The 13,071-nt window shown below is 35.1% G+C and overlaps 2 protein-coding genes across 5 annotated transcripts in view; one reads left to right on the forward strand and one right to left on the reverse strand.

Annotated features, from left to right (window-relative positions):
• LOC136026413 (quinone oxidoreductase-like protein 1) overlaps positions 1–13,071 on the reverse strand; it is a 75,238-nt gene extending 62,167 nt beyond the window's left edge. The window contains exon 1 of one of the 4 annotated variants that reach the window (XM_065702980.1): positions 12,965–13,071. The gene's annotated coding sequence lies outside the window, so the exon portion shown is untranslated. Of the gene's footprint in view, positions 1–12,914 lie in introns of all 4 variants that reach the window. The other 3 variants (XM_065702981.1, XM_065702983.1, XM_065702982.1) reach the window with 3 other exon arrangements.
• LOC136025760 (uncharacterized) lies at positions 3,660–4,151 on the forward strand. The gene has a single exon (XM_065701747.1). It carries the CDS (start codon positions 3,660–3,662, stop codon positions 4,149–4,151), a length of 492 nt encoding a protein of 163 aa, XP_065557819.1.

Here is a 13,071-nt window from a genome sequence, read left to right on the forward strand (position 1 = left end):
GAACCTGAAGATTTCACGTCGGCCCTCTCGGAACATATCTATAATTTTCCAAATCATTTTATTTTTTTGAAAATGTTTGTTTGGACCAAGGTTTAATGCAAATTTTCAGGGAAACAATCGAAATTAAAAAAAAAATATTAAAGAATAATTCCATAAACAGAGATACAGGTGAATTTGGATTGAATTCAATTTATGATAATTTACTGAGTTCAAATAAAGTAAATATCACCTCACCTAAAAGCTATCACCTCTGTCCACGTAATATGTCAGATAAATCTAATGAACCGGAACCGAAAAGGTCAAAGAGACTGGCTTCCGCTGTTGCATTGAAAAAAATAAGAGCAATAAACTATATGTAATTAGTTTATTAGGTATAAATTTTGTTTGGTTTTATTCATGTCTTTTAGTTTTACTGCTGATGATGAACAATGTATATGTGTTCGAAATATCCAGTTAAATTTTATATCTGTTCACTGTCAATAAAAAGGTTTCACCCTATTTTGAACTGTTTTACTTTCCTGCGGATATGATTACAATCATCCAACAATCTTTACTGAAGTTGAAACCCTCGTCTTGACCCAACAGTGAAGGTGTCTGCACCTTGTTAGAGCACTGAATGAACTTCAATCTCACCTCCAGTTAATTTTTCAAAAGATTTTATGCAATAGAATCATGCCCAATGGTTTTATAGTTGGCCATATAACCCCTGTGCTAAAGAGAGGTAAATCTACAGATCATTCTGAATCATATAGGACAATCACAGTTGCTTGTTCATGGTTATTAGCCATTACCACTGTTGAAGATTACAGTGCGAATCAAATCGGTTTTTTGAAGGATCTTGGTTGTCAACATGCTCATCGAATTCTGTCTAACATCCTTGTTGACGTGCAATCCAAGAATGATTCCTTGTTTCTTTGAACAGTTGATGTTTTGAAGGCCCTCGATTATGTGAATCATCATTAAGCAATTGCTTCTTTAATCAAAGCGGGAAGTAATAGAAGTGGACGCTACTTTATTGGTACTATAATTCTATTGTTTTTGATAAATGGGAATCGATGCTGAGTGCTCTGATTAAGAAAAAGTGGAATCCACCAAGGGAGCGTGCTATTGCCCAGCATATTTAAGTTGGCCATTGATGATGTTCCGGATGGCCTTTTACCCAGTTCATTTCTCAATGCTGCGGAGAAAACGTATCTCGCATGCGATGACAATGTGTTGCTGATTAGAAGAACCCACGAAGCTCTTCAGTCGAATTTTGATAGGCTCTTGCATGGTATTTCTAATATTGATCTGTAACTTAATAGTTCAAAACGTGAATTTTTAACATTTATCTGTAGTTACCCAGTTTCTGTTTCAATCGGTACTTCTGCTATTTCTTGCATTGATTCATTTATGAATATGGGAGCATAGTTTGTTGTACGTTATGCAAGACCACAGAGGCAATATGATGTCAAATAGTGGAAAGTTTGTAGTCTAGTTATGGTTTGATGGTAGATTTCGCCGGAAAGATTTTCTCGTCTTATGTTCCCCCCCCCCCATATGTTACGTGTCTGTCGAGAGTACTCCTGACAGAAAGAGGTATGTTGCATCTTAAAAAAAATACTTTAAGTTTTGTAATTATTTCCTATATCTTCCTTCTGGGCACAGTAATTCAAAAATAATTCGGAATTTCCATGTACTTTCCATCATTTGGATAGCATTGAGCTCTGTGCTAAGCATAAATCAGCATCAGTAGAGTCACGCCTCATGCCTCTTTTTTGTCATTAGTGCTTTAAATGATTTCTAATGTTTAATTTTTTTCTTATTTCTTATATACTCCAATTCTTCCTTGTCTTTTTATATGGTAACTAAAATAAAGAAAACATGGAAGATGGATGGAACAATTTAAGGAAAATAATTTTTGAAGCTGCTGATGGTCTCTTAGGGGAGAGAGTTAGGAGCATTGCTAGGAATATTAGTGAAATTAGAAATATAATAGATATGCCCAATATTTGTTGATGGGTCTCTAAGTAAAGAGGGATGTGGAAGTGGATGTTTTTCATGAAAAACACAAGGCAGGCACTGGCATACTAACAGCTGATAGCTGCAATCAATTTGGCATTAGAGACCCTAATTAAATTGAAACAGAGCAATAAACGCACAGTAGTATTCTCTGAATCTAAGTATGCCCACGATATCCAAAAAAAACTGACTTTGAATCACCGGAAATCGACCTACATCCAACCGAAGGAAACCTAAACAGCCTTGGAAGATTAGGCTAGGTTATTAAATTTCAATATATCTAGCAGTCATCTAGGTACTGAAGGAAACAAAAAAGCAGAAACAATAGCAAAGGAAGGAACAAAAAGCCAAATGGAACCTGTGAAAACTCTAACTATTAGGGATATAACTATATTACGACTGAAAACGTTACCTCAATTAAGGTTACCATACTTATCCCTTTCCCAACCCAGATACAATCAGTCTGGTTTCATTACCTATGTACAAATACAGCTAGCCTCAACAACCGTTCTTTTTCACATAAAATAAAGCAGCTAAATGGAGAAGTTGCCAATAGCCCACTTTGCAGGTAGGGTAAGAACACAGAAGAAACCACTGAGTACATATTATTTAATTGTAAAATATTGGAAAGAAAACAAGTCAATCTCTTCAATTTCCAAGACTGAAATCAATCCCACTGACTGATGTAAAAACTTTAACCCAATCTTCAAAAAGAGACTTTTTCATGCATGTTTTTAAGCTATTAATGGATCTAAACCTGCAATATCATGTATAGTAGTACAAAATGGGCAAACTTTATTGAATTGGATATACCTTACTATGATTTTACCGCATATTTTACCTAATTAGCTGATCAACCATCTTTACATATTCATCCATATTTTAAATACTTAATTTGATAAGCAGCGTTTACAAAAACAGCATTTACTATAATAGTAATGTAACTTCTACAACACAAGAGAAAATATGCAGTAAGGCGATGTTTCAATCAACCACAATTGAATTATCCCAAGAAGAAGATTACGAATTTATTGTGAGAGAAGAAGAACAAATCAAATATTGGGATATTGCCAACCCAACTCAGAGAGAAAAGGGGCAAATGATCTGATTTTTAGGACGCACGCCCAGATTGTATACAGTTGATTGAAAAAGATTTATGTTAAATAGAGAGGACAAGGGTCTTGTTCAAGAATTATCTGAGTGATAGATCATATGATGTGAGTGATATGGAGAAAGCATTAAAATATGAACTAAGGAGTTGTGAAGTGGAGGCCATGAATAAAATTGTCAAGGATATGGATGATGCAGCTAGACGGCATAATAGTAAAATATTGTACAGACATGTTAGTAAATTGAGAGGAAGTAGTCAATCTAGACTTGTCCCAGCTAAAGATAGGCACAAGACAAGAATTAGTGATAAGGAAAGAGTTAAACAGATATGGCCAGACCATTATGAAAATTTCTGAAATGGAGATAAAGTTGCAGGAAAAGATATAAAGGAAAATGAAAAAGTTTGTGATACCTTGGATGTGAAAGAAGACTTATTTTGTGAGGAAGAATAAGCAAGAGCACTAAAAGGCTTAAAAAATAATAAGGCTCAAGGTGCTGATACTGTAGTAAATGAGTTTCTTAAATAGGGTGGCTCTGAGGTTAGAAAGATGTTACTGAAGATTATGAATATGATTTTTGAAAAAGAGGAAATACCTAGCAGTTTTAGGAAAACTTTAATTAAACTGCTGTATAAGAAAGGTGATAACAGTGAGTGTGGTAATTATCAAGGCATCAGTATGGTTTCTGTAGGTATCGAATTACTTAGTAATATGATACTTTTTAGACTGAGAGATGCTGTAAATAAAGTTATGAGAGAAGAACAGTGCAGTTTTAGGAAAGGTAGAGGATCTGTTGACCAAATTTTAACTCATAGGTTAATAACTGAGAAATGCCTAAGTTATCAAACAGCTTTGGTCCTCAGTTTTATAGATTATGAGCAAACATTCAATTATGTGGATAGAACAGCTTTAGTGAAGGTCTTGTCCTTGTATGGTATACCAGACAAATATATTAAAGTGACTAGTACCATGTACAAGAACAGTGTAGGTGTTGAAAGTAGAATAGCCAAGATTCAAGGTGTTCTTGCACAGTCAAAATAAGTTCAGAAGAATAGGAAGACATGACTGCAAACCAATATCAGAATATTGGAAGCTGCAGTGATGACAGCAGTCAAATATGGCTTTGAAGCATGGGCGCTCTGAAAATCTGATGAATATTTATTAGATGTTTTCCAGAGACTTGTCTACAGATTGTTTTGGGGACGGACTTGGGTGACTGACCATATTTAAAACAGTAGGATGTAAAAAAAAAGTGTGTTTCAATCCTGCTTTTTTTGGCTATAATGAGAGAAAACTTGAAATGGCTTGGGTACATTCTGCAGATAAGGGATGACAGATTGCCAAAGATTGTCCTTATCAGTCGACTGTCTATGGCTAAACAGAAAGCAGATTGTCCTTGGTTGGGATGAGGAAGTCATAAAGAAAGATCTAACAGAACTGGAAACTTCCTGGGAGGGTTTAAAGGGGGAGGCTTTGAATAAATTAGGATGGAGGAGGAGCATATACAGTTGTGTTGGCCTCAGGTGGCTTGGTGCTGAGGTGAGTTATTAGTAGTAGTAGCAGTCTCAGGCATATTTTAGGTCTTAAATAATCTTTCACTGAACCCAGTTACTTTCCAAAATAGCAAAAAGCCTGTCAACTAGAACTTTACCCAAAATATAGTTAATTCTGGCACCAGAGTAGAGCCCCTGAAGGAAGCAAAACTTTGTGAATAGGTCCGGCCTATGTCTATTTTGTGGCCAAGAAAAGCAGAAAGAAAATAGAAATATATTGGCTAATAGAAACTAGAAAAAAACAGCTCCTAGACAGAGAACATTTCCTTTTTTACATAAGCATTATTCCATAGAGATATTACAAAACAAATAGGCTAATTATGCATGTTTTTCTTTCCTTTTACACTGAATAGACCAACACATAAACTGTCTGATTCTTCTTGTGTAGAGGAATATTAACAATATTAAAGCCTTTTGAGAACTTTGAGTTTTCAATACCTAGCTTTATGCTAGACATTTTTTCTTGCAACTAAGAAATATTTCTCTGTCTATCCCGTTATAATTGACACCATTCCTTAATAAAACATAGAATCTGACAATGAGCTCAAATGAGGTTTTTTAAATATAACAGGCATAGCCTAGTCCTTCCAACAACAAAATGGACCATCTACCAGAAATCCACAGCAGGTGTGAAAAAGTTCTAAAACAGCCAATAGCCGAATTCTCAAAGCTGCCAACACTTTAGCACCACAACTTTTTTTTGACAGCTTTGCTTTGAGTAAAAGGCATTTCTAAATGTAAAATTTGCAGAAAAGTAAGAAGTGTAACTTAGTATAGCTAGAAATAATATAGCTTAGTATAATTAGAAATATTATTAGTTTTCTGAAACACAATTAACAATTTCATCTAATTCAGTGGCAAGCCATATGCTAGCTACAGTATCATACTCCATGATTTTATTTGTACTATTTTATCAAAATTACTGTATCACATTTACTCTAATACTGCTAGCAGAGAGTAGTTTTCAAAGTTTGAAGTATACTGTATATAGCTTACTGTTATTACTTTATGGATGGAGTTGTGCACTCCAATGCTATTGGTATTGTAAAAATAATGTATACCCAACTACAGGCTTGACACCTGTTGATCACTATACAACAACTATATAAAAAGCATCATTTGATTTTTTTGGTAGAACAATATTGATTGGTAGTCTGGCAGTCAGATGCATTATGAAGCTGTGATATTAGTTTTGCCCTAATCTAATTTCCAAAATAAACAGACAATTGCTTCTACATTGTAGTTTGGCTGTTTTAGAGTACTAACATTCCATGTTCCAGCTTTCCCATTATCAGCTTTTGACTGTCTGTACACCTTGACAGCTAACAGCCCTTTTAAGATTCTTCCAACTGATGGATAAACCATTTTCAGGGAATTTGGCTATTTGTGCAAGATTTGGACAAATATTTACTTTCAGTTGAAGAGAAGTGGAGCAACTAAAAACTTATCCACAAGGATGAATGATAACAAAGACTTAAAAGTAAATTTTCACATAGCAACACTGAAACTCAATGAGCTTGTAGTCTGAACAAGTTTTAAAAACCATGAGAGCTCACTCACAAAGTGGGATAGTATGTTACTTCTCTAAATACGTTCTCTGTACTTATTGAATTCAACACAATCTTTAGGATTACCAATATCTTTGTCTTGAAGCGTTGAAGATCAGGATTGCATAATAGTTTTAATGAGAATATAGGACATAACAGTATTCACAAAGTAAGTGGAACACAGAGCTTTCTGGAGCCAATCCAGTCTACTACTTCACTAATATTATGAAATTTTAAGTTTGCAGCACAAAAAGTTATTTGGAAGAAATGCCACTTCTCCAATGGACCAAAGTTAACATCCAAGGCAACTTCAATGAATGGCTTAAATGTTTCATTTATAGGGGGGCCTGCCACTGGATAACTAACTCACTGCCAAGAGTGGCAGAACTAACACTATGGCCACAAGCACGTCTGTTGACAATACTATCAATATTCTCAACAACAGATTCACACAACATCTTACACAATAAGAGGTGAAGAAATTTGAGAATGCTATCATACAGTGCCGGCTGCTCAAAAAACAAGAAAAGCTTTTGTAATACACTAAAAGAGGAATCCTTAGGATCTGTAATTATGCCAGAAACACAAACTAACCATGTTCCATACTGATTGAGAACTGTACCTCATGGCCAATTTTGAAAACCCTCTGAATTTGCAAAATGAACCAAGTGTCCAAGTTGATCACATTTTTTTGATTGTCAATCCAACTAAGCTGGCATAAAATATATTTCCCATGATGGCAGTCCATTTGTCAACTTGGTTGTACCTATTTGTGGCAATGAAAAAGCTTGAATTGAGATTATTTGACAGTTTGTCTAAGAATTTTGCAAAGTTTCTGGGGAGTCACAGCAACCACCTCTCAAGCCATTCTTGTAGAATCTTGCAGCTTAGAAACCACATTGACTAAACATGTCCCTCACAACATCAGGGGTTTCTGACATAAAATTACAGGAACTCCATGGTATAAAAAATATGTCAATAAGGAAGACGTCACATTTGACAAGCAAGGAAGTAATTGAGAATCAACTGAATCATCTGCTGGCAATTGTAACTCCTTTTTGGTGAAATCATTAATTTATTTATTCAAAATATTCATAATTTTTCATTGTAAGAGCTCTATCTTTTGGTGTGAAAGGGAAAGGCTAAATTTAGTTATAAAAGTATCAATAAGCCCTTCTAAACTGAGCATAAAATTGGCATGTGAGATCTTATTCAAATAATAATATTGATTGTCACTGAGTAAGGAAAACATCAGGAGGTAGTTGTCCCTGAAAGTTTTGAAAACATGTGCTGAATATGTAGCAAACCTAGTGGGGGAAAAGAACAATGGCTTCTTGAGACTGACACCCTGTGTCTTGACAAGGGTTATCACTGCTTCAAAACTTTTTTTATAACCCATCTTTTTTTACTGGTGGACATGAGGTCACAAGGACCTGAGACCTACTATGGTGAGTGGGCATCTGCTTCAGCAAATTCAACAAAATGCACTGGATCCTAGTTAAATTTTTACAAGGGAGAATCATGGAGGCCAATAAGCATAAAAAGATGAAAGGGCACATGAAGCATAAAATATTGTCCATCCATTGTACCACCTACAAGCTCCTGCTTGAAATCTTCTACAATCAGAAAGTGATGCTTCAAAGCTTCAAGCAGAGCATGTGCAACAACTAATCCTGTATGCTCATTAACAACTGGCAAGTCCACAAAAACAAAATCAAGATGTCCAGAAAGAAAATAAATAATACTAACAATCTTGAACATTTGCCTATTAGGTGTCATCTTGTTGGCAATAATACCAAATGGTGGTGGCCATTTAGTAACAGGTAGATTTGTACCAAGGCATCTTTGCCAAGAGTCAATGGCAGAAAGTTTGGCAAAAATTAGAGTAAGACTTGCAACAAAAATTGCAACTGTGGTTCATTTCACCATTAGGAAGATCTTTTAATCTATCAAGAGTTATATTGGCTTTGTATTGGAGCTGGGAACCATGACCCACTTTAAGTTGTTGATAAGCATTCAGACCACAGATCAACCCTGTTCTATGGTTCCTGCACATAAGCTGATCTACTTTGGATTCTTTGGGCAGCATCACCTAGCAGACTTTGCTTATGACTAATGATTCTAGATGCCAGACCATTTTTGCCTTGAGATTTCAGAACTCTCTAGGTTGATTTGCATCAGTAAAGGTAGTTCAAAGTGAAAAACTGTAAGTAATTGGATTAGGATTGGTGCAGGTTAAACACTGGGTCCAAAGCCCAGTCTCTTCATCAAAAATTAGAAGCTTAAACTGCTTGTCTAAAAGAGTCTGAAGTCTTGTTGTTGTTTTGGCACTATGCGTCAATATCACCAAAGCTTTGGAATCATTAATACTACTAGGTCTGATATTTTCTAATACAAAGCTTGATGTTCTTTTGTTCTGAACCTTTGGCAGAAGAGCTTTATAATACTTATAACTAAAACTAGCTGGTCTAACTCTACAGTCACTGCAGAATTGATGCCTTTGGTTCTGGGGATTTGCTGGTGTGGAGGATTGGAGATAACCTTAGGGTTCACATTGGTAGGCTCTGAGGTGCTTAAACACCAACTGACTGTTTGATTAACATGATTGTCTGGTTTTTCAATTGATTTAATTCCTGAATCAGGAAGTAAGTCAATGACAGACTATGAGCACTCAACTGCTGAATTTGCTGGTAGAATTGAACTAGGTATGTTACAAGAATAAATGCTTGGAAATTTAGCAAAAGCACAAGGAATTTATTGTTCTCCTTTTAATCTGAAAGGGTGATTAGGATTTTTTTTGGCACATGGTTCTTAACTGTGTCATACTAGTCAGATATCTTGCAGTACCCATAGTGAACAAGGCTCTTTGAAGCTGGAAGCATGTCTTACTAAAAGCAAAAAAGAAGCAATTTGTCAAGTTGTAACTGTTACATTGCATCTTTATGGTCTATGAGAGAAACAAAACAAGGACTTCATCCAATACTTTAGATCAGCTTAGGTAATTTTATTAGGCCATGAAAACTGCCAGGTAGCATTGCTACTATGCTACCCTACTTTTCACATGCTCCCCCCCCCCAATATGTAGACATATAGCCCAAATTTACAAATCAAATGTATTGTATCATCCTTCACTTGTGTTTGTATGCTATGAAACTGGTTTTGTGAGATGTAACCTAAGCATAATTCTTGAGTGAGTTTTGTTTAATTAACAAGTACCATTAAAAACTCACTATTTGATTATAATTCCATTTTATTGAATTAATATAATCTAGAGGCATTGATTCATCATGACCCAATTGAAGAAACAATCTACAAATCATTGAAAATTGCCATATTTACTTTAAGTTGTTAGCATTACTTTTGTTTAAAACTCTGTACCTGTAAACTGAACAAACTGTGACAAAATCAAGCACTATACAACATAATGGGAGAAATATAATTTGGGTTATATATTTACTTGTCAGGTATGGAAAAATTTCCAAAGCTACTGACTGCCAATAGCAGAATTCAACAGACTTCCAAGAGCTGCAACACTTTAGCAGCACAACTTGTGTTTTGACAACTATTCTTTGAGCAAAATTGTTTTTATAAATAAAAATAGGGTAAAATTCTACAGTCAATTGACTTCTTGATATCTCAGGATGGGTCTACAGGCTAAAGTATGTCCCATGAAGCTATTTTAAAGTACCCACCTCCACTCCTTCTCCCTCTAGAGGGCCCTGAAATTTGCCAACATGACAAGTCTATATCTGTTGAAATTATTGACAAAACAACATCAGTTACTAGTTGCTTTTTCTCTGCCTTTAGTTCTGAAAATGCAATTCCTGTTATTTGAGTAGAATTTTGAGTCATATCAATGTTTTTTTTCAAAATTTAGGAAACATATTTACATATCTTCAAAAACCTTATAAAATGGAATTGAGCAAAGTTATGAAGCTGAAAACAATTTTCTTATACTTCAATTAAGCAGAAGATCTATTTTGCAAGGTTTCACTTTCAGAACACACATATTTTTAAAGGTCATCAAAGGTCAGGGCCCTCTAGAGGGAAAAGGGGTGGAGGTAGTTGCTTCAAGATACCTTCCTGGGACATACTTTAGTCTGTAGATTCATCCCTGAAAGTTTCATTTTCCTAACCTAAACCCTCTCTGAGATTGCACAGTGCAAAAAGGGGTATTAAAATCCTCTCAGGAACCATATATGTCACTTATGAATCTAATTTTGCAGTTTTATGGATCCCACCTTATAAAACACAGACACCATCTGATCTGTAAATCTGGACCCTCCATACTTTTAAGTGAGATAGCATCCCTGAAAATTTCATTTTCCTGACCTAAGCCCTTTCCGAGATAGCAAGAAGTTAATTAACTAGAATTTTACCAAAAATAGTATTTTTGGACAAAATCTGCCAACAAATTTGAAAACTGTCAGGTAGCATTCCTACTTTGCTACCCCACTTTTTGCAAATCAGGCTGTATTATTAGGCTGTTACAGGCTAGACCCTACCTATGATCAGTGCAAGATTCAAAGTCATAATGAGAAGATAGAAGCAATGATTTGATAGTAGATTTCTAAGGCATATTTTAGGTCCTTGATCCATTCTGAAAGTTTTATTCACTTAACTCAGCTACTTCCCACTGAGAAAGGGTCTTAGTCAGAGAACATGTGCTTTTTATGCATAAGCCTTAGCTCATAAAGATATAACAAAGCAAATAGTAGGCTTATTTTGCATGCTTTTATTTCTGTTCATTGAACAGTCAACCCAGAAATTGTTAGCTTTTTTGGTAAAATTCTAGTTAATTGACTTCTTGCTATCTCAGAAAGGGTTTAGGTTAGGAAAATGAAACTTTTAGGGATGGGTCTATAGGCTAAAGTATGTCCTGGGAAGGTATTTTAAAGTGCCCATCTTGCTGCTTCTCCCTCAAGAGGGCCATGAAATTTGCCTACATGACATAACCTAACCTATTAAAATTGTGACAAAACAACATTTTACCTTAATTTTCAGTTACTAATTGCTTTTTCTCTGCCTTTAGTTCTGAAAATGCAATTCCTGTTATTTGAGTAGAATTTTGAGTCATATCAATGTTTTTTTTCAAAATTTAGGAAACATATTTGCATATCTTTAAAACCTTATAAATTGGAATTGAGCAAAGTTATGAAGCTGAAAACAATTTTCTTATACTTCAATTAAGTAGAAGATCTATTTTGTAAGGTTTTACTTTTAGAACACACATGTTTTTACAGGTCATCAAAGGTCAGGGCCCTCTAGAGGGAAAAGGGGTAGAGGTAGTTGCTTCAAAATACCTTCCTGGGACATACTTTAGTCTGTAGATTCATCCCTGATAGTTTCATTTTCCTAACCTAAACCCTTTCTGAGATAACACAGTGCAAAAAGGGGTATTAAAATCCTCTTAGGAGCCATATATGTCACTTATGAATCTAATTTTGCAGTTTTATGAATCCCACCTCATAAAACACAGACACCATCTGATCTGTAAATCTGGACCCTCTATACTTTTAAGTGAGATAGCATCCCTGAAAATTTCATTTTCCTGACCTAAGCCCTTTCCTAGATAGCAAGAAGTTAATTAACTAGAATTTTACCAAAAATAGTATTTTTGGACAAAATCTGCCAACAAATTTGAACTGTCAGGTAGCATTCCTACTTTGCTACCCCACTATTTGCACATCAGGCTGTATTATTAGGCTGTTACAGGCTAGACCCTACCTATGATTAGTGCAAGATTCAAAGTCATAATGAGAAGATAGAAGCAATGATTTGATTGTAGATTTCTAAGGCATATTTTAGGTCCTTGATCCATTCTGAAAGTTTTATTCACTTAACTCAGCTACTTCCCAAAATTGAAAAATGCCATGAGCTAGAACCTTACCAAAATAATTTTTGCCACCTTAGTTAAGCCCCTGGAGGAAGCAGAGTTTATACTGAGAAAGGGAGGTCTTAGACAGAGAACATCTGCTTTTTATGCATAAGCCTTAGTTCATAAAGATATAACAAAGCAAATAGTAGGCTTATTTTGCATGCTTTTATTTCTGTTCATTGAACTGTCAACCCAGAAATTGTTAGCTTTTTTGGTAAAATTCTAGTTAATTGACTTCTTGTTATCTCAGAAAGGGTTTAGGTTAGGAAAATGAAACTTTTAGGGATGGGTCTATAGGCTAAAGTATGTCCTGGGAAGGTATTTTAAAGTACCCATCTTACTGCTTCTCCCTCTAGAGGGCCATGAAATTTGCCTACATGACATAACCTAACCTATTAAAATTGTGACAAAACAACATTTTACCTTAATTTTCAGTTACTAATTGCTTTTTCTCTGCCTTTAGTTCTGAAAATGCAATTCCTGTTATTTGAGTAGAATTTTGAGCCATATCAGTGTTTTTTCAAAATTTAAAAAATGTATTTGCGTATCTTTAAAACCTTATAAAATGGGATTGAGCAAAGTGAAGCTGAAAACAATTTTGTTGTACTTCAATTGAGCAGAAGATCTATTTTGCAAGGTTTCACTTTTGTAACACATATATTTTTTTAAAAGATTAGGGCTCTCTAGAGGGAGAAGGTGTGGAGATTGGTACTTGAAAATACCTTCCCAGGACATACTTTAGCCTGTAAACCCATCCCTGAAAGTTTCATTTTCCTAACCTAAACCCTTTCAGAGATAGCAAGAAGTCAATTAACTAGAATTTTACCACTTTTTCTTGTACAGACGATTGCTAACCATACTGAAGTCTCTCCAGACCTTTAATTTTTTAATAGGTAACTTTATGCCAGTCACTTTTTCATGGGACTCCCAATTTCTGGTTTCACATTATATCTCTTCAAATTTTTGGCGGCGTTGGTTTAATT

This window comes from Artemia franciscana, chromosome 4 (assembly GCF_032884065.1).
Source record: "Artemia franciscana chromosome 4, ASM3288406v1, whole genome shotgun sequence".
NCBI classification, from domain to species: Eukaryota; Metazoa; Arthropoda; class Branchiopoda; order Anostraca; family Artemiidae; genus Artemia; species Artemia franciscana.

Excerpts from the sequence above, each read along its gene's own strand:
- LOC136025760 (XM_065701747.1), top strand. The coding sequence starts at position 3,660 with ATGTTACTGAAGATTATGAATATGATTTTTGAAAAAGAGGAAATACCT.